Source organism: Aquarana catesbeiana, linkage group LG09, assembly GCF_042186555.1.
Source record: "Aquarana catesbeiana isolate 2022-GZ linkage group LG09, ASM4218655v1, whole genome shotgun sequence".
Lineage (NCBI taxonomy): Eukaryota > Metazoa > Chordata > Amphibia > Anura > Ranidae > Aquarana > Aquarana catesbeiana.
In genome coordinates, this window is record NC_133332.1 from 159732868 (window position 1) to 159754032 (window position 21165).

The 21165-nt window shown below is 45.8% G+C and overlaps 1 protein-coding gene across 1 annotated transcript in view; it reads right to left on the reverse strand.

Annotated features, from left to right (window-relative positions):
• The window catches only part of FAM199X (family with sequence similarity 199, X-linked), a 44266-nt gene that overhangs the window by 13558 nt on the left and 9543 nt on the right, over positions 1 to 21165 (reverse strand). The window contains exons 2-4 of the mRNA XM_073599303.1: positions 17187 to 17406; positions 16072 to 16221; positions 1136 to 1297 (exon numbers count right to left, since the gene is read on the reverse strand). Coding sequence (XP_073455404.1) covers positions 1136 to 1297; positions 16072 to 16221; positions 17187 to 17406 — 532 coding nt within the window. The remainder of the gene's footprint in view (positions 1 to 1135; positions 1298 to 16071; positions 16222 to 17186; positions 17407 to 21165) is intronic.

Below are 21165 nucleotides of genomic sequence, written 5' to 3' on the forward strand. Positions count from 1 at the left end.
CCAAACAGAATACTATTTAAAAGTACTTGAAAATAAGGTTTTACATACAAAATGTATTTACTTCATAATAAAAAGCCAGAATGTGGGCATCTCATATTTTAATGTTCTTTAGCACTAGTCAATACTTATTCAGCATTTTAAAACATTGCAATTTCACTAGGTCTTCACTGTATACAGTGATCTTTCCTGCTGCATTAACTCTAGCCATTACACAAAACTAGAAATGGCAGACCCCACACTTTTAATCTGCTTCATCTTCTACAAGAAATGGTCAAACCCTACATGCCAAGGGGAGCACCCACAGCAGGATCCAGTGCAAAGCAACAATCTAAACACAAATGTGGTCCAAGCACAGTCCCCCAGGGCACTGGTGGGGAGTCCAGTCCAGCAATCCAGAAGCTGCATAAAAAGCCACAGTGGCTATGGTGTACCTATGGGATGATAGAATAATCTTGGAACCCAATGATTCCCCATTCCTGTGCTATGTACTGTGAATTGTCTATAGTCAGAAATGTTCCAAATTAGAAAAAAAACAAGTCTTGCCTTGCCCATTAAAGGTTCAAGCTTCACCTGTCATGATGAGCATACCCCAGACAGGGTCTAACTACATGTGTTGCAACAACATGCCAAAGCGAGTGCCTAATACAGGACTCCAGTTCCCAAAGCAAACATTACAGGCTGGCCCCACACAGTGCAGAAGAGGTCCGTCAACTAATAACACTCGCAAAAAAAATTTGAGTCTTACGGAGTGAGTTGGGTTATATGAACATGCATTTGGGGCGGTCCTAGTAAAAGTCTATTGCCAGTGTCCACTTGAGGGCGGTCTGCATAACCCATAATTCCTGTATCCTGTACTGTACAATTAAGATAGGATTAAAAAAAAAAAAAAAAAAAAAAAAAAAAGAAGAAGGGGAGCTAAAGTCACCAGTATGCACAGAACCAAACAGACTACAGCATGTCAGCTTTGCATGTCAGCAATCTTATTGGATGGAGATCAAAACCAAGAGCAGTATCCAGTTTCTGCAGCATATGTGGTGTCTGATAACTTCATATTCTTCTAAAGAATGCGTTTTATGAAAGTTTTTGGTGTCATCTTCATTACATAGATTATCTATACGAGAGCTGACCAACAAACCTGTTTCAGTTTTTCATCAGTCAGACAGTTCAGTTCGATGATAAACTCGCTGTCTGTAGGAGAGATCTGCGCTGAAGGATCAATTATCTTTATAATGTCAAGCTGTTCTCGTAGACCCATCTCTGTGCTGACCTTTCGACTGAGATATTCAATGTATTCAACCTAGGAGAACAAAAGTATTAAAGATTAGAAAACCAGAAAAAACAAAAAAAACAAACATTCATTCACACATTTCACTGAATTTGTAATAAAAAAAAAAAACCCACGCACACACCACTTACTGGGCTTATGCAAGAATCACAAGATTCTGCCTTTGATAGCTAAATGTTATCCAAAGTCTGACCAGCAAGTGAAGGGAAATCTCCCAATTTCCTGTTTTACTGAGAGGTATCAAAACAGAAGTGAGAGGGACCTATGGGGTCATAGGTAATGCCATCATGTTCCCAATAGAATTAGAAAAGTTTACATCTTGTCAAAAAACTTATGGCTGAGTTGGGTCACAGTGCAACTTTCTACAGAAACACTATACTCCATATTTGCACATTAAGGCACACTTATCCCCCAAGTTTTCCCCTCCTGTGCATGTATGGAGCAAGCAGGCAACAAGCTTTAATGGCAGAAAAGACAAAGAACCTCTTCTGCCATAAAAATCTACCTGCAAGCAATTTTTCTATAAAAGCAACTAGTTCTACTTTGACTTGACATAATCCAAACTTCAATATTTCATGGAAAATTTTGAGATTATATTGCATTTGTGTGACTACTACTACTTGCCATGTGTACACTGCCAGTGTCCTAGCCATAAGTCATTTAGGAAACAGGGCACGCATCAGCTGACATTCTGGCAAGTAGGCATTGCTGTGATCATTACCATCCAGGCACCAGAAGTCCACAATCACTTCATGAAGAAATGGGTAGAAGAAATTCAATTTGTGCCATATGGAAGAACCGACAGACAATTTAAAGGACCACTATACACACACACACACACACACACACTCCAATGTATGGAGCATGTGGCTGCATTTTTTGCAACTGTACATTACTCATCTCTTAACAGTTGTACAGACAGCTGTGTGTGTTCAGAGCACAAATAAGGAAAGAATAGTCCACTTTAACCACTTGACGACCAGCGATATACAGGTGCGTCTCTGGACTTAAAGTCTAACGTTACCCCGGCAGGTCTGCAGCTGCGGGCATCATTCCAGTATCATTTTCTGAGCCAATGGTCGGCTCTCTTGTAAAGGCAATCCTAAAGGCCAAGTAGCAACAGGATTGCTTTTACCACAAGCGGGAGGTGCCTTCCTGCCCCCGCCACACACACACACACTTTTTTTGGGCTGTTCATAGAGGCAAATGGAGACCAGAATGGCTCTGTTTGCCTCTATGACAAAAGGAACTTGGAAGCAATGAGCATACATCACTTCCGGTTTCCCCAGATGTAAAACAGCGCTATTTTTAAAAATGAAAAGCATTTGATCACACAGATCTTGGTGTGATCAAATGCTTTTAAGGGCAGAGGAGGAAGATCTCTCCATAAAGAGTACTTGTCACTGCCTATTGCAATCACATAGGATATTTACATATTTCCTGTGATAATAAAAGTGATGATTAAAAACATTTTTAGGTTTTTGTTTTTTTTTTGTTTAAGCACCCCCGTCCACAGGCGAAAGCACGCACAGAAACTAATCGTCCAACACCACGCAAGTCACACCCACAAATGTAAACAGTGTTCAAATCACACGTGCAGTTTTGAAGTGAGAGTAATAATTCTAGCACAAGACCTCCTCTGTAAAAGCTATTAACTTTTTTTTTTTTTTTAAAGCGTCACCAATGGAGATTTTTTTAAGTACTGTAGTTTTTCACCATTTCACGAGTGTGCGCAATTTTAACCCTTTCATGACTAAGCCTATTTTTGAAATTTGGTGTTTACAAGTTAAAATCCGTATTTTTTGCTAGAAAATGACTTAGAACCCCCAAACATTATATATATTTTTTAGCAGAGAATCTAGAGAATAAAATGGCGATTGTTGCAATATTTTTTATCACACGGTATTTGTGCAGCGGTGTTTTAAACGCAAATTTTTGGAAAAGGGACACCTTCATGAATTTTAAAAAATCCAAACAGTAAAGTTACCCCAATTTTTTTATATAATGTGAAAGATGATGTTACGCCGAGTAAATAGATACCAAACATGTCACCCTTTATAATCGCACGCACTCGTGGAATGGCGAAAAACTACGGTACCTATGAATTTCCATAGGCGACGCTTTAAAATTTTTTTACGGTTACCAGGTTTGAGTTACAGAGGAGGTCTAGGGCTAGAATTATTGCTCTCGCTCTGACGATCACGGCGATACCTCACATGTGTGGTTTGAACACCGTTTACATATGCGGGCGCGACTTCCGTATGCGTTTTCTTCGCTGCGCGAGCTCGCGGGGACAGGGGCACTTTAAAAAAAATTAATTTTTTTATTTTATTTATTTTTTTAACATTATAAATCGTGTTTTAAAAAAAATTTTTTTTTTTTTTTTTACTTTTATTGCTGTCACAAGGAATGTAAACATCCCTTGTGACAGTAATAGGTGGTTGCAGGTACTCTTTATGGAGGGATGGGGGGTCTAAAAGACCCCCCATCCCTCCTTTACACTTCAAAGTATTCAGATCGCCAAAAACGGTGATTCTGAATACTGTGTATTTTTTTAAATTTGGCGCCATTGGCAGCCGAGTAAATGGGACGTGACGTCATGACGTCGCTTCCTCGCTTACAACGAGAAGGCTGGAACGAAGCCGCCCACAGCTTCGTTCCAGCCCGCCCCCAGCCGCCGAAGGTACCCGATTGGACACCGGGCCTCCCGATCGCACGGGAGGCCCGGTAACAGCGGCGGGAGGGGGGGGTTGTCCCCTCCCGCTCCTCCGGTATAACAACCGAGCGGCTTTTAGCCGCATCGGTTGTTATACACGGGTAGCCGATCGCCTGCTGTAAACAACGGTACTGGGATGATGCCTGCAGCTGCGGGCATCATCCCGGTATAACCCCGGAAAGCCGAGTACGCATATCTGCGTACGGTCAGCGGGAAGGGGTTAAACACGTTTCTTCCGCTAGAACTCTCGGGATGAGGTGAATCGGTGGAAACGCATAGGCCAAGTTGAAGGTCCAGGGGGTCTGTAAAAAGTCTACCGCCAAGGTTTGATCTCCTGTGCATAGCGAGCAGAAACTGGGAACTTTTGCATTCTCTTTGTTTACAAATAGCAGCTTACTGGGGGAAACCAGAAGTGGCACTATGTGGTCGAAAACTTCCGGGTGCAGAGACCACTCTTGGATTTGAAACTAGCTGTCGACTCAAGAAGTCTGCAGTGCAGTTCTTCTCCCCCTTCAGGTGTATTGCGGAGATGGATTCTAGATTGGATTCTGCCCACTGAAATATGTGCTTGGCCACCAACATTAGCCAAGGACTTCTAGTGCCTCCCTGCTTGTTTATATAGGCTACTGCCCTCATTGTTTGAACAGACCTGTAGATGGTGACCTTGTACCATGTCCTAAAACGCTATTAGAGCTCTAAGGATAGCTGTTAGTTCCTTCCAATTGGAAGATAATTGTTCCTCCTCTGGCGTCCACCCGCCCTGGGCCCAACAAGGGTTGAGATGGGCTCCCCAACCCCAACTGCTCGCATCCGTGGTAAGTGTGGATGTGATAGGCAGGACCCAGCGTACCCCCTTGTTTAAATTTTGTGTCCTTCCACCACCAGAGGGAACTTTTACTTTGGTGGGGATCGATACGTAATCTTCCAAGATCTTTGTCCTTTAACTGTTCCAACACAAACCTCTGAAGGTCTCTTTGGTAGAACCTGGCCCAGTGTACGGCTGGAACTGCTGCTGTCATAGGTCCTAATGCTGACATCACCTCTCTCACTGTACATTTGGTGCTGGTTTGAAGAAAGGACATCCTCTGCTTCAGATTCAATATCTTTTCTTCCGACAAGACTATCCTTTGGACAGGATCTTGTAGCCCAAATACAGAATATTCTGTGTTGGGGTTGTTTTGGACTTTTCCAAACTGATTATCCACCCCAATTGACTCAGGCTGAGTTGTGTTAACTCTAAGTCTTGACAAAGTTGTTTCTCCGAGTGGGCCATGAGGAGCAAGTCGTCTAGATACGGAATGATCGAGACTGACTGAAGGCTCAATGGAACTAGTGCTTCTCCGAGAACCCTGGTAAAAATTCTCGGAGAGGACGACAGTCCGAAGGGAAGTGCTCTGCACTGAAAGTGATAAACTTTGGTGTGTATCCGAATCGCCATACGAAGAAATTTCTGGCATTCCTTCGTTTTTGGTATAGGCAGATAGGCATTCCTTAAATCCAGGGTAGCCATAAACACCTCTTTTTGGAAAAGATTCCGTATCGAGTAAATGGAGTCGATCCGAATGGAGAGGTTCAGGGGTCCGAGGTTCACGATTATGAGATCTGAACTTCCCTGGCTTTTTTTTTTTTTTTTACCACAAAGACATGCGAGTAAAAACCGTCCCTCTGTTTCTGAATAGGGACTGGTGTCAATACCTCTTGATCCACCATCTCCCCTATTAGTAATGGTAAGGCCCTGGCCTATTCTGAGTGTCTTGGAAGTATTGTCACTAGAAATTGAGGGTGAGTCGCTGTGAAATTCCAGCGCATAACCTATTTTTATTATGTTTAAAACAAACTCGTTTGAGGTTATCTTTTCCCGCTGCGGGAGAAAATTTTCTAATCCTCCTCCCACAGGGACCCTGATGTCACTGGGGTTTGGGGTTCTGACTGGGGCTGTTAAAAAGTACACCCCCTTTTCCTTAAAGGCCCTGTCCAGTACTTTTTGGGTTTGAAGTCCTTCTGTGTTTTTGAGGGTTCTTTTGACGGACGAAAAAACTTCCTTTGAAAGTTTTTCTTTTTAGTGGGGAAAAACCCTAGTTAGACTTACCGGTAACGGTATTTCTACGAGTCTTTCAGGACAGCACCTGGAGAGAGCGCAGCTCCACCCACTTTTCCCAGGAAACACTGCAGTCAGTTTTTTTCTTTAAAGACCGGACACTTCCACCATGGCCTCAGTTGTTCATAGAGTACCTCCAGCCATGCTGAAATTAGATAAGCAGAACATAGCAATAACACCACATCTTTATAAACCAATTAAGGCGGGTCATCGGTGCTGTCCTGAAAGACTCGTAGAAATACCGTTACCGGTAAGTCTAACTAGGGTTTTTCTCCCCTCGTCTTTCAGGACAGCACCTGGAGATGAGAAAAGAGTACTTACTCTAGGGTGGGACCACCGCCTGCAGGACCTTCCTGCCAAACGATTGATCCGCTGCTGATAGCAAGTCCAACCTGTAGTGGCGGGTGAAGGTGGAGAAGTTTGTCCACGTGGCCGCTTTACAGATCCGACCTGGAGAAGCCCCTGCTCTTTCCGCCCAGGACGTTGCTACTGCCCTTGTTGAATGGGCCATTACCCCTGTGGGAGGATCAGCCCCTGCAGCCCTGTAGGCTTCACTGATCACCATTCTTAGCCATCTGCCTATAGTGCTTTTAGAAGCACAATGACCCTTGCGTAATCCAGAAAAAAGAATAAAACAGAATTTGTCTTCCTAAACTCTCTCGTAATCTCTAAATAATGGAGTAAACATTTTCTCACATCCAGGGAATGAAAAGCCTCCTCAGAGTTGGATGGTGTAGGACAAAAAGTAGGTAAAACTATCTCTTGTGCCCTATGAAAAAAGGTTGCGACCTTTGGCAAGAAACCCGGGTCAGTTTTCAGCACTACCCGGTCTGGAAATATAAAACAAAAGGGCTCTATTATAGATAGAGCTTGCAACTCACTTATTCTTCTGGCTGAGGTAATTGCTACCAAAAGAACCAGCTTAAGCGTCCATACTTTTAAAGTCGCTTCCTGTGTAGGCTCAAAAGGTGTTCCGATCAACCCCTGTAGCACCAGAGATAAATCCCACTTAGGGAAAGATCTGAAAGGTACCGGCCTAAGCCTGGACAATGCTTTGAAGAATCTAACTATAAATGGTTCTTGAGATAATTTTCTCTCAAGAAACATCGACAAGGCAGCTACCTGAACCTTCAGGGTACTGGCTGGCAGTCCCATCTCCATACCCTCATTGAGAAACTCAATATTGAGGGCAATTCCTGTGGTGAACATTTTTTAGTCATGCACCAGGAATTAAACCGTTTCCATGTCTTAAAATAAATACCCCTGGTAACCTTCTTTCGGCTACTTAACAGGGTTGACACCAGCTTATCTGAGAAGCCCCTTCTTTTTAGCAGCTGCTCCTCAGTAACCAACCTGTCAGCCTGAGCTGGTTGATATCTGGATGTTGAAGGGGTCCCTGTGATAGTAGATCCTTTCGAAGTGGGAGAACCCAATGTGGTTCCACTGCCATCCTCTGTATGGTTGCAAACCAGGGCCTCTTGGGCCAAAAGGGAGCCACTAGGATCATACTTGTGGTCTCTCGTAGTTTTTTCAACACCAAAGGGATCATTTGAAAGGGGGGAAAGGCGTAGCACAAGTGGAAGTTCCATGGTTGCGCCAGCGCATCCAATCCTTTCGCCTGATCTTGCCTGTTCAGAGAGTAATAGGCCTTTACCTTTGAATTCTTGTGGGATGCGAACAGGTCTATCTGCGGAGTTCCCCATTTCTCTGTTAATTCCTGGAATACCTCTTTGTTCAGACTCCACTCTGCCTCTAGTATCCTTTCTCTGCTTAGAAAGTCGGCCACTAGATTCAGCTCTCCTTTTAGGTGTACCGCTGTTAGGGACTTTACGTTGCCTTCCGCCCAGGATAGCATCTGAACTGACAAGGCTAGCAAGACTCTGCTTCTCGTGCCCCCCTGTCTTGTAACATATGCCACTGCTGTGGCATTGTCTGATAGCACCTGAACATGGTGACCCCGGACTATCTTCTCGAAAGCCCATAGTCCTAGGAGAATAGCTCTTAGCTCCCTCCAATTGGAGGATCTCCTGGCCTCTCTTTTTGTCCAATTCCCCTGAGCCATCTGTCCTTCCAGGTGGGCGCCCCAACCCCAGGAACTCGCATCTGTTGTTAATCTCCTCTCCTGGGGAAACCACCAGAGCAGGCCTTTGTCCAGATTGGAGTGACTCCTCCACCACCAGAGCTTCCTCTGAACTCGGGGGGATATTGTTATCATTTTTTCTAGGGACTCTCCATAAGACCAATTTTTCAAAATTGTCTGTTGAAGTTCCCTTGCGTGCAAACGTGCCCACTGTACTGCCGGTATTGCTGCAGTAAGGAGCCCCAAAACAGACATCACTGCCCTGATAGAAATTGGCAGGTTTGTCTGAGCCTTTTTTACAGCGTTCTGAAGCTTTACTATCTTTTCCTCTGGGAGGTAGGTTTTTCCCTCTATGGAATCGATAGTGTAACCTAGAAAGGTTATTGCCTGTGACGGGATCATGTTCGATTTTTCCTCGTTTATTAACCACCCTAGGCTCTCCAGATGACTCCTTGTCCTTTGCAGATCTCTCTCTAATATGTGCCTTGTTTTGGCAAATATTAGCAGATCGTCTAGATATGGGACAATCGAGATTCCTTCTATTCTGAGAGGGGCTAAGGCCTCTGCCAGAATCTTTGTGAATATCCTCGGAGAGGATGACAGCCCGAAAGGGAGAGCTCTGAATTGCAGGTGTATGACAGACCCCTCTATCCTGGTCGCAAATCTGAGGTGTTTTTGTGATGCTGGGGCTATAGGCACATGGAGATATGCATCTCTCAGGTCTATGGATACCATAAAGCAGTTTAGGGTCAGGAGACCCTTTACCGAAAAGATCGTATCCATCTTGAACTTCTTGTACCTGACCGCTCTGTTGAGAATCTTCAGGTTCAGGATTAATCTGAACTTGCCTGAAGGTTTCTTCACCAGAAAGATGTGCGAATAACACCCCTGTTCTACCTCGTTGGGGGGAACATTTACTACCACCTTCTGTTGAATTAACTCCTGAAGAATTGCCGACATCGCTGTAAGCTTTTCTGGGTCTTTGGGAGCCTGAGTTATATAAAACCGAACCGGAGGGGATTGGGCAAACTCCAGTCCGTAACCCTCCCTTATAGTTTTTAGGATAAATGGACTGTCTGTTATCCTCTGCCACTGTGGGAAGAAGGTCTAAAACCTTTCCTATCCCTAGGCAGCAAGACGCTTTCTATCCAGGCATCAGCTGCCTCAAGGACACCTCCTCCCTCCTCCTCCCCCCCTTCTGCTGCCAGGATCACACGGCTCTCCACTCCAAAAGGATCTCTACAGTTTGCAGCTGTGTTTACACACTTCTCCTGAGACAGGCACATCTAACAGCACCGCAAAAAGAAAATACAATCTATTTACATCCATAGAACACCTGGGTATGGAACTTGGAATAATCAATTGTCCATCACAGGACACATCCTCCTACTAGCAACACCACCTCTCCCCATGTACACATGTCGGCCTAATGGCCCATACAGACTGTGCTCCAGTTCTCCTGGCTCTGATGAAGAGGTTTTCCTCGAAACGCGTCAGCCTTTCTTAAATACCTGCCTCAATATGGGCACACCCCAATTTTAACTTCCTAGTACTTACTTTACCTGTTTTTCCTTTTTTTTTATATAATATTATGTAGTATTTGTATGATTTTATATCTATATGACTATATGTCTGTAGTCTTTTACATAAATAAACCATACATTTCCTGATGTAAGCGTCTGATCACGCGCTTTCCACCCATTCCTACTAAACAGTCCCACAGACGGGGGACCGTCACTGGCTCTTTGTACTTGGGGTAGGGGGGCGAAAGAGTACCCCTGGCTTGCCCCTGCCTCTCTGAGACCTCCAAGGTCTTTTATATCTATATATAGTCTCCTTTGAGTCTGAGGTTTTCCGAAAAGGACGAAAATTTTTGTTGCCCTGAGGAACCACCTTTTTCTTAATGGGGAAGGCCTTCTTCTTGTCGGCTGTTCTCTCAAGAATGGCTTCAAGACCTGGGCCAAAAACCAAATCCCCCTCAAAGGGTAAACCACATAACTTGGTCTTAGAGGCTGTATCCCCCGTCCAAGTCTTGACCCATAGAGCTCTGCGCGTTGAATTGATTAGAGCAGATGATCTGGCCGACATCCTAACTGATTCCGCCGAAGCATCTGCTAAATATCCAACAGCTTTCATAAGCACTGGCAAGGTCTCCAAAAGATCCTTACGAGGTGTACCTGCCTCGATATGAACCTTCAGCTGTTCCAACCAGTGCTCCAGGTTTCTGGCTACCACTGTTGATGCCATCGCTGGTTTTAGATTTGCTAGGGTGGAATCCCAAGCTTTCTTTAGCAGGGAGTCAGCCCTCTTGTCCATGGGATCCTTGAGGATACCCATGTCCTCAAACGCAAGGTCAGTGTTTCTCGACACTTGAGAGAAGGCTGCATCCAGTCTAGGCTTTTTGTTCCAGACTTGTGTGCTGTCTTCCTCAAAGGGAAACCTGCGTTTGAGGGATCTAGAAAAGAAGGGGGCCCTCTCTGGGTCCTTCCATTCTCTTTTAATTGTTTCTGACAGAAACTTGTGCACCGGAAACATTCTGTGTTTCACTTCACCCATGCCTTGAAACATCTTGTCGTGTAACGACAGCTGGGCTTTGTCCTCTGTAATATTAAGAGTAGTGTGGATAGTTTTTAGCAGATCATCCACCTCCTCTAGAGACAATTTATATCGAGAAGAAGAAGAAGAAGAAGATTCCTTCTCTTCCTCTGCTTCTTTCTCCGATTCCGTAGCCACGCTACGATTTTCCTCCTCCGAGTCACTGTCACCCCCTATATGCGGGAACAGAAGACTGGGAACGAGGTACTGAGCTGCCTGCGGCTGGATGTTTGTCCAGGTTCCTCCTCCGAGTCACTGTCACCCCCTATATGCGGGAACAGAAGACTGGGAACGAGGTACTGAGCTGCCTGCGGCTGGATGTTTGTCCAGGTAGGATTTAAATGACTCAAAAGTATCCGCCAAATCCTTCCTAAACGAGCTCAGTAAATCCTGCTGAACCACAGGTGCACTAGGAGTGGTTTTCCTCCTTCACTAAGTCTGCAATACATTCTTTGCATAACACTTTTGCCCAGGACTCTTTAAGCACATTTTTACAAGATGGGCATTTTCTTTTAACAGAAAAAGACGAATGTTTGGTCTTTTCTTTTGCCTTCTGAAATACACAAACAGAAAAACACCCATAAACAGCATGCTGAAAAGGACTGGAAGAGCTAACACTTTAACCCCCCTCCTTCACTCAGCCAGTAAATCCCCCCACAGATTTACTTCACAATCTTAAAACACATTTACTTCCTGTTTCAATACAGAGGAAGAATGCTGCAGGCTCTTTAAAATTTTTACCAAAGAGGGAACTAAAACATGCCCATAGAGTAAGTTACAGAGACACACTGTCCCCGCATACCTGGGCCTGGCTGACTTGTGTGGCTCCTGCCACCACCGATTGTTCCTCCTCCATACTGTCAGGATTTCAATGGCTTTTGGTGCTTGTTTTTTAAACTTTCTTGGTCCGCTCGCCGCTGCGAGGGCCGGAAATGACGTCAGCCGGAAGAGACCTGCCCTCCCCTCCTGCGTTCCAGCGGCCGGAACCGGAAGCCGCGTCGCTAGATGTCCCGCCCCCGGCCGTAGTGACGCGCTCGCCACCGGAACCCGGAAGGCTGAGCTATGGGGATAAAGAGGAGACGCCGCTCCTCCCAAGCTAGCCGCCGGTCTAAAGGAGCGGGGACCCCCAGCAGCCTGACCCTCGCCGGGTATGAAGAGGGGAGGACGCCGGAGCAACCTCCGCACGTGAAGGGAGGAAGCTGGGCTGGCCTGACCATCAAAAAGACACAAATACCGGTATGCCCCAAACTCTCTCCACCTGGAGACAGCGCAGCACACCCCCCGGTTCCCTGCAGCGCTTCCACCATGGCGGAGGAAACACTACAACTGAGGCCATGGTGGAAGTGTCTGGTCTTTAAAGAAAAAAACTGACTGCAGTGTTTCCTGGGAAAAGTGGGTGGAGCTGCGCTCTCTTCAGGTGCTGTCCTGAAAGACGAGGGGAGAAAGTTTTCTTTTTATCGCCCGTTCTTTCTAATGGCGGTATCTAATTCAGGCCCGAAGTCTAAGGCTCCTGTAAAGGGGACACTGAACAAGCGTGTTTTGGACACCGTGTCTCCCCCCCAGTTTTCATCCAGACTGACCTTCTGGCTGCGACAGAAAGTGCCGCAGTCTTAGTCGCAAATTTTACGGAATCAGTTGAAGCGTCAGAAATGAAACTTGTCGCCTTGAAAAGCATAGGGAAGGTTTTTAAGAGCTCCCCTCTAGGAGTGCCTGCCTTTAGGTGTTCTTGTAGTTGTGACAACCAGAACTCCAGATTTCTAGCTACACAAGTAGTGGCTAGAGCTAGCTTCAGGCCTGCCATTGATGCATCCCAGGCCCTTTTTTAAGACTACGTCTGTTTTCCTGACCATTGGGTTCTTAAAATGACCATATCCTCGAAAGCAAGGTCAGACTGCTTCGACACCGTGGACAGTGGGGCGTCTAGTTTTGGATTTTTATTCCAGACAGCCTCTGGGTTCTCGTCAAAGGGGAATCTTCTTTTAAAAAAATTTGGAAAGAAAGCTTTCTTATCCGGCTTGGCCCACTCCTTACGGACAAGGTCAGAAAGTACATTATGTATAGGGAATACTTTCACCTTCTTTTTCCCCAGGGCCTCATACATCTTATCATGCCTGGACAACTGAACTTCTTCCTCATCAATTTCCAGTGTATCATAAATAGCGCTCAACAGCTCGTCCACTTCCTCAAGGGACAGCTTGTATTTTATGGCTTTGTTAGCTACAGCCTGATCCTCATCCTGGTCTGAGTCTGCGTCAGAGGATTCAGGGCCCCGACTCTACGGGGCTCCCCGAAGCTGGGTGTTGTAAGGCCTGGTGAAGAGGGAATCACAGCTGCTCTACTGGTGGAAGCAGACGTGTTTACATCTGCGATTAACTCCCTGAGAGATTTAAAGGTTGATGCCATCTCATCCTTAAAATGAGCTAAGGAATTTAGCCAAGGGAGAGCCTGCCTCTGATTTTAGTAAGCCTGCAATACACTGCCTGCATAAAGCTTTGTTAAAGCCCAAGGATAACCTGTTCCCCCAGTTAGGGCACTTTTTGCGACCTGACTTTTCTTCCCTTGGAGCCTCCTTAGCCTGAGAATAAAAAATAGATGATCTTAGCATCAAGGCTTTACCCTCTTTAAACACCCGTGCTGCAACCACCAAACTGCATATTCCCAGGACAGCGAGGTATCCACCACCATGGAGTACTACTAGTCCCAGCCTTACAACTACCAACATGAAGAAAGCTCAGTACAGAGCTTGCCCAGCAGCCTACCTGGGTTTGGCAAGTGCCTGCATCCGCCGGAGTGTCCTGGGGATTTGCCCCCATGGTCCCCCCCACCCCGCCTCTTGCTCCGGATCCCGCCACTAGTCCGGTAATGCTGGACGCTGGTCGGGAATAGTAGGCCCAGCCTGAGCTTTCTCCTTCCTCCTTGTGCCCTTGGAGACCCGGAACCAGAAGTCTTGGAGCACAGCGATGATGCGGTTCCACCAGAAATGACGCAAACTGCGTCTCCAGCCCCCATGCAAGGAGCTGAGATGGACGAATCCACCTACACAGCTCCTGGGGGAACCTGCATTGCCCTGCCACTGGCAAACCACCGCACTGGAAGGAGGGGGGGTTAACGGGTCTGCTCCCATCATGCTGGACGGTACCCGAGCCCCAAAACAATAAGGTAGGAACTTCACTGGAGCCGACAGATAGGACCCAGTCCACCTGTGCGGTCTCCACTCCCTTCGGGCAGCCCCTGAGAGATGAAGTCCCCCTCTGGTTCCAAGCAACATGTTCCTCCGACGAAGGAAACACAAATGACTGGCCAGGGACCTGAGGGACCACTTTTTGAACTGTGGCAATGTGTTTCCTGTGGCGATGGGAGGCACTCCATCTCTCAAGGGCTGTCCTGGAAGACGACTGGGGAAAAAATGCTTATCTGGGTGATCCACTAAGAAACAAAAAGGCTTTTCCAGCAATGAATGGACAGGAAAGGTATGCACAGCTTGAGGAGGCTTTAGGGAACCAAAACACTCAGTTAAGGGTACATAAATGTGGAGCAGACCATTCAGCAAGAAATTGCACCATCAATCTTACAGATTGTGAAAGCTGATCCACCCGCATTTGATGCCTCAGAAGGAGTCATTAGCCTCACCATGGTCCCCTGAGGGAATTCATCTTCTCCCGCCCCCAGTTCCTCAGTTTGAGGGTCCTAGATAATGGAAGAGAACCTGACGCATTTTGTCCCACCCTGGGATGCGATTAAAGCAGCTAACCTTTTCTTTTTTTTTTTTCAATCCTATCATGGCTGAGGAAAAGACCTTTTTAGTAACATAAACAGGGGCTGCAGTGTTGAAAACAGTTGCAAACATTTCATGGCCCTGATGCTCACTCTGACCAACTACCCCCTCTCAGGGGAGGATGCCATTGTAGAGATGAGTAGGCTTTCCAGAGCTTGAGGGAGACCCTTTTAGCCCTTTTTTGGGGTTGTTTCAACCCCCCTTCTGACCTTAGCCCGATGCACAAAAGCAGAGGTACTATCAGAAGAAATCGCATCCACTGCTTAAGCAATAGTTCAGCCACTGCCGCTGCTATTAATGCGCAGCCTGAAGCAAATAGTAAATGCCTGTGTCACCAAACCACTTTTATGCCCCTCTTAGCTCTTGTGTCCCTCCGACAACTTGCAGGCAGCACAAATTGAGTTTTTACAACACACTTCTGCGCCGGCGATGGAGGACGCCAATGCCGCGCTAAGCCCCGCCCCCTCCGTTCTCTTTTCAAAAAAATAAAAATAAAGAAGAATGTTCCCGCGCAAGCCCGGGCCTCCAATCCTCCGGGATCGGCTTGTGTGGGAAGGAGGAATGGTGGGGAGGAGACCTGAAAGCCACTGCCGTGCAGCCTTGTGAAGAGGGGGAGAGTTCAGCCCAGGTGGGGGGGGGGGGGGGGGGGGGGGATTCGACGGGGGAGATTGGTGAAGCAAAAACCCCCCCGAACTTACCGGAGGTCTGCCTGTTAGCCGGAGGAAAAAAGCCTGCTGCTTCTGTGACACAGTGTGATCTCTGTGCAAAGCATGAGAAGGTACATGCTCCATACAGCCCCCAGTGGTGACACTTAGGCATGACAACATTTTAATATTTTAAAGGAGACATTTCATAAGAAAATGTTACAAAATTTCTTAGAAAAACTTCACTTACCTTTCCCGCCGCAGGGTTTTCTGTGGTAAAAACCAACAGACCCAATCTTCACCCTTCACGGTGGGTTCCGTTAACAAACCTTCAGGAACCGGGGACCCTCAGGGAACCCACACTCCTGGCCCTGTAATAGCACCCCGCCAGTAAAACTTTATGGCTCTAAAATACCAAAGTACTGGATCCCAGGATCTAGCTCTCTAAAAATAGGAGTTGTTACAGGTAAAACCTCGTTTCTTTGGACACGAGGCCTGGGTACCATTCAATTCAGCCTAAAAGACACTTTGAATGGATCCGGCTGCATAGCTGACCCCAGCAAGGATTGCTCCAGTGGAGCTCAGCACAGCACATCTTTACTCATGACCAACACCTTAGATACTGGTGAAAAAACTGGAGGTACTCCCAGTAGTGGGAGGGATTATATAGGGAGTGCACTTCCTGTCTTAGGGCGTGCCAGTGTCCATCACCTGAAGGTGACCTATAACCCACATGTTAACCACTATGGCTCTGTGTCCCCTGATGTACAATAAGAAACTCCAGTATTAGTACAGAAAGATTTACAATAAATCTTGAGAGCACTAAACAGGTTTCTAAACCAGAGATGAAAAGATATACAGTGTGTTGTTGGTATTACCTGTTCATCGTTTGTCATAGCACTCCATGGGAGTTCATCCAGATTCCGGTGTTTGTTCTTTTTCTTGGAGGGGAGGCAGGGAGAGCTGGGAATGCTGGGTATCACATCAGATAGCACATCACTACCACTTGCTATGTCACTTCCAGGTAACTAGAGAAAAAAAAAAAAAAAAAAAAAAAAAAAAGGGGGGGGGGGTTAATCTTAATTCTGCGCAGTTGAAAGGCAGGGCATTTCTGAAGGCTCCAAAAGCATGAAAAGAAGGTAATGGAAACTAAGCAAAAAGGTCCCATGTGGCATTTTATAGTGTTTACTATCCTGAGAGTGAAAGGGGATGTCTTACTTTTGTAGATATAGATACAATGGTTTGCTTTATAGACTATGTTCACCTTTTGTAAAAAAATAAAAAAGCACATTATAAAAATAAAAGCACATGATTTTGTTACTACCGTAGTTACTGTCAGACTCCTGCACTAAGCCCATACCTCCACACATCCTGAGAGTTATGGAGCCGGCAGAAGTGTCAGGGAACGCGGACATGTGATTGGAGTCCCAAACACGTGTGCGTGCCCTGCATTAGTAATAGGTTACTAAATGTAAACTTATCAAGGTTTCTATGGATTTGAGGTTACGGTTATAAAAGCTAATCACAGTGTGAACAAAAATGAACAGTTTATTTGCAGAGCACCCCTGAGATTCATGACAACCTATAAAGCATACACAGAGACCTACCTTTTCTTCTCCCCTTTTCCAACACACTAGTCAGTGAGGACACCCATCACACATTATGGTAAAGAGGGACAGATGAAGTATATGGGAACAGATATGTCCCAGAGCAACCATGAGGGACTTGGCCAATATATGCATTACAGGTCACCATGGATTTTAGGAGTACAGGGGTGCTTCAAGTCCTTTATAAATTTTAAAATCTAGTGATTTTAATTCAGATTCCTGCTGTGCACGTTTGCAGTATGGCACACGCTGCGATAGCTATTCAGGGTGACTTCTAGAATGAAATCAGTTTTTTTCCTGCAGTAGCTCAATTTTCACTAAAACTTTTGAACATGAGCAGGAGCTCTAGGTGGGTTTCACTTGTAAAATTTTACTCTGCAAATTACCTGCCATTCAAACTCGCTGTCAGACCAGTCCCAATATGTACTGATGGATGATGAGACATCACTGCACACACTTCCCTCTGGAAACAGATCAAAGGAAGTGAAGTCTTGGTCATCCAGAAGGGAATAGCAATCATCCTGATCCCCAACAGAGACCGAGGAAAATAATTCCTCACTGCATTCAGAACTTGCCACACTAGTTCCACAAGATGTAAGATTCCACCTGTAAATTACAAGGACAGACATTAATGCTTAGAAATGCCTTCACAGGATAACAGAATATTAACATGTTCCAGGAGCTCACTGTCCACCTGGGACCTGAACATCTTTATGTCAAGCAAATACAGCTCAACCCCAGCAAGACTTTTAGTTCAGAAAACATAGGTCAGTTTTAAAGAATACCTTTCCTGAGATAAACAGTGACACAGCCATGGCTGATTTTCATTCTGCAAATGCTAGTTGTCAGTTCCATGCCGGTCATGCTGACCCTCTGCAGTTAAGTTTGGATGTTACCGGATTTGCAAACTTATTCCAAGTCAGTGATCAGAAAGTAACACAGCCAGAGGGTTAGCAGAACAACCAGGAAATGGACATTTTCAGAAGGTGGTCAGCATCGGCAGGCCTATGGTTCTCCCAGGAAGTAATCTTTTTAAAGCAGACCCAGCATCAGATCTACTTTATTCATGCATGTATCCGATGACTGCCATGTGCAGCAAAGGAAAAAAAGTATTTGATCCCCTGCCGATTTTGTAAGTTTGCCAATGACAAAGAAATGATCAGTCTATAATTTTAAATGGTAGGTTTATTTTAACAGTGAGAGACAGAATAACAAAAATATCTAGAAAACCGCAATTCAAAAAAAGCTATAAATTGATTCACATTTTAATGAGTGAAATAAATATTTGACCCCTTCACAAAACCTGGCTTAGTACTTGCTGGCAAAACCCTTGTTGGCAGAGAGGTCAGACGTTTCTTGTAGTTGGCCACCAGGTTTGCACACATCTCAGGAGGGATTTTGTCCCACTCCTCTTTGCAGATACTCTCCAAGTCATTAAGGTTTTGAGGTGGACGTTTGTGGAAGGAGGAAGCTGCAGGTTCGAGCTACCATATTTTCTATGGGGTTAGGTCTGGAGACTGGCTAGGCCACTCCAGGACCTTAATATGCTTCTTCTTGAGCCACTCCTTTGTTGCCTTGGCTATGTGTTTTGGGTCATTATGCTGGAATACCCATCCATGAGCCATTTTCAATGCCCTGGCTGAGGAAAGGAGGTTCTCATCCAAGATTTGACAGTACATGGCCCTGTCCATCATCCCTTTCATGTGGTAAAGTTGTCCTGTCCCCTTAGCAGAAAAACGCCCCCAAAGCATAATGTTTCCACCTCCATGTTTGACGGTGGGAATGGTGTTCTTGGGGTCATAGACAGCATTCCTCCTCCTCCAAACATGGCAAGTTGAGGCCAAAGAGCCCGATTTTGGTGTCATCTGAGAACAACACTTTCACCCAGTTCTCCTCTGAACCATTCAGATGTTCATTAGCAAACTTCAGACGGCCTGTACATGCGCTTTCTTGAGCAGGGGGACCTTGCAGGGCGCTGCAGGATTTCAGTCCTTCATGGCTAGTGTGTTACCAATTGTTTTTTTGGTGACTACGGTCCCAGCTGCCTTGAGATCATTGACAAGATTCTACCGAAGTTCTGGGCTGATTTCTCACTGTTCTCATGATCATTGAAACTCCATGAGGTGAGACCTTGCATGGAGCCCCAGACCGAGGGAGATTGACAGTTATTTTGTGTTTCTTACATTTGCGAATAATCGCATCAACTGTTGTCACCCTCTCACCAAGCTGCTTGTAGCCCATTACAGCCTTGTGCAAGTCTACAATCTTGTTACCGACATCCTTAGACAGCTCTTTGGTCTTGGCAATGGTGGAGAGATTGGAATCTGATTGCTTCTGTGGACAGGTGTCTCTTATACAGGTAAAAAGCTGAGATTAGGAGCACTCCCTTTAAGAGAGTGCTCCTAATCGTAGCTGGTTACCTGTATAGAAGACACATGGAAGCCAGAAAACTTGCTGATTGATAGAGGATAAAATACTTATTTCACTCATTAAAATGCAAATCAATCTATAACTTTTTTGAAATGCGTTTTTTCTGGATATTTTTGTTATTCTGTCTCGCTGTTAAAATAAACCTACCATTAAAATTATAGACCGATCATTTTGTTGTCAGTGGGCAAACATACAAAATCAGCAGGGGGATCAAATACTTTTTCCCCCCTCACTGTATACCAGTCTAGCCCCGCGTCCGACAACTGCCAGGTATACCAGTCTAGCCCCGCGTCCGACGACTGCCAGGTATACCAGTCTAGCCCCGCGTCCGACGACTGCCAGGTATACCAGTCTAGCCCCGCGTCCGACGACTGCCAGGTATACCAGTCTAGCCCTGCGTCTGACGACTGCCAGGTATACCAGTCTAGCCCTGCGTCTGACGACTGCCAGGTATATCAGCCTAGACCTGTGTCTAGATGACTGCCATGTATATCAGTCTAGCCCTGCGTCTGATGACTGCCATGTACACTCACCGGCCACTTTATTAGGTACACCTGTTCAATTGCTTGGTAACACAAATTGCTAATCAGTCAATCACATGGCAGCAACTCAATGCATTTAGGCATCTAGATGTGGTGAAGACGACTTGCTGAAGTTCAAACCAAGCATCAGAATGTGGTAGAAAGGGGATTTAAGTGACTTTAAACAGTCATGCCCCATGGTATGGTTGTTGGTGCCAGACAGCTGGTCTGAGAATTTCAAAAGCCTACTGGGTTTTTCATGCACAACCATCTCTATAGTTTACAAAGAATTGTCAGAAAGAGAAAATATCCAGTGAGCGGCAGATGTGTGGACGAAAATGTCTTGAATGGGCAGACTGGTTTGAGATGATCGATAGGCAACAGTAACTCAAACCACTCGTTACAACCAAGGTATGCAGAATACCATCTCTGAATGCGCAACACATCAAACCTTGAAGCAGATGGGCTACAGCAGCAGAAGACCAAACCAGGTGCCACGCCTGTCAGCCAAGAACAGGAAACCGAGGCTACAATTCGCAAAGGCTCACCAAAACGAGACAATAGAAGATTGGAAAAAACGTTGCCTGGTCTGATGAGTCTTGATTTCAGCTGCGGCATTCAGATGGTAGGGTCAGAATTTGGCGTAAACACGAAGCCATGGATCCATCCTGTATCCTTGTATACACGGTTCAGGCTGGTGATGGTGGTGTAATGACGCAGGGGATATTTTCTTGGCACACTTTGTGTCCCTAGGTACCAACTGAGCATCAATTGATTATTGTTGCTGACCATGTCCATCCCTTTATGACTACAGTATACCCATCTTCTGATAGCTACTTCCAGCAGGATAATTGCACCATATCACAAAGCTCAAATGACCGCCATGTATATCAGTATAGCCTTGGGTCTGATGACTGCCATGTACAGTCATGGCCAAAAAAAAAAAAAAAAGAAGTCACCCCAGCATTTCTGTCAGATAATGCACCACTTCGCCCAGAAAATTGTTGCAATTACAAATGTTTAACCACCTCCCACCCGGGCCACTGCACATATATACGGCTGGGTGGGCGCTTCTTCCTGAGTGGACGTTCAGGAACCTCCCTCAGGAGGGGGATCGCGCACATGCAGCGGCGCGATCCCGATGTGCTCGTGTCACCCAGACATGGCGCATCTCTGATCAGCAGGAGGGCTCTGTGATTGGCCCTCCTGATCACATGATGGCTGTGTCCAATCACAGCCATCATGTGACATAAATAGAGAGCCCATTGCTAGGCGATCGGCTCTTCTCACACAGAAGTTGTCAGTGAGGAGGCAGAAAAGAGCGGATCGATGCAGCCAGCCAGTGATCAGAGAGTATGAGCTGTTTATTTTTTTTTATAATTTTTACACACTGATCACCGGCCCAGTGTCCCCA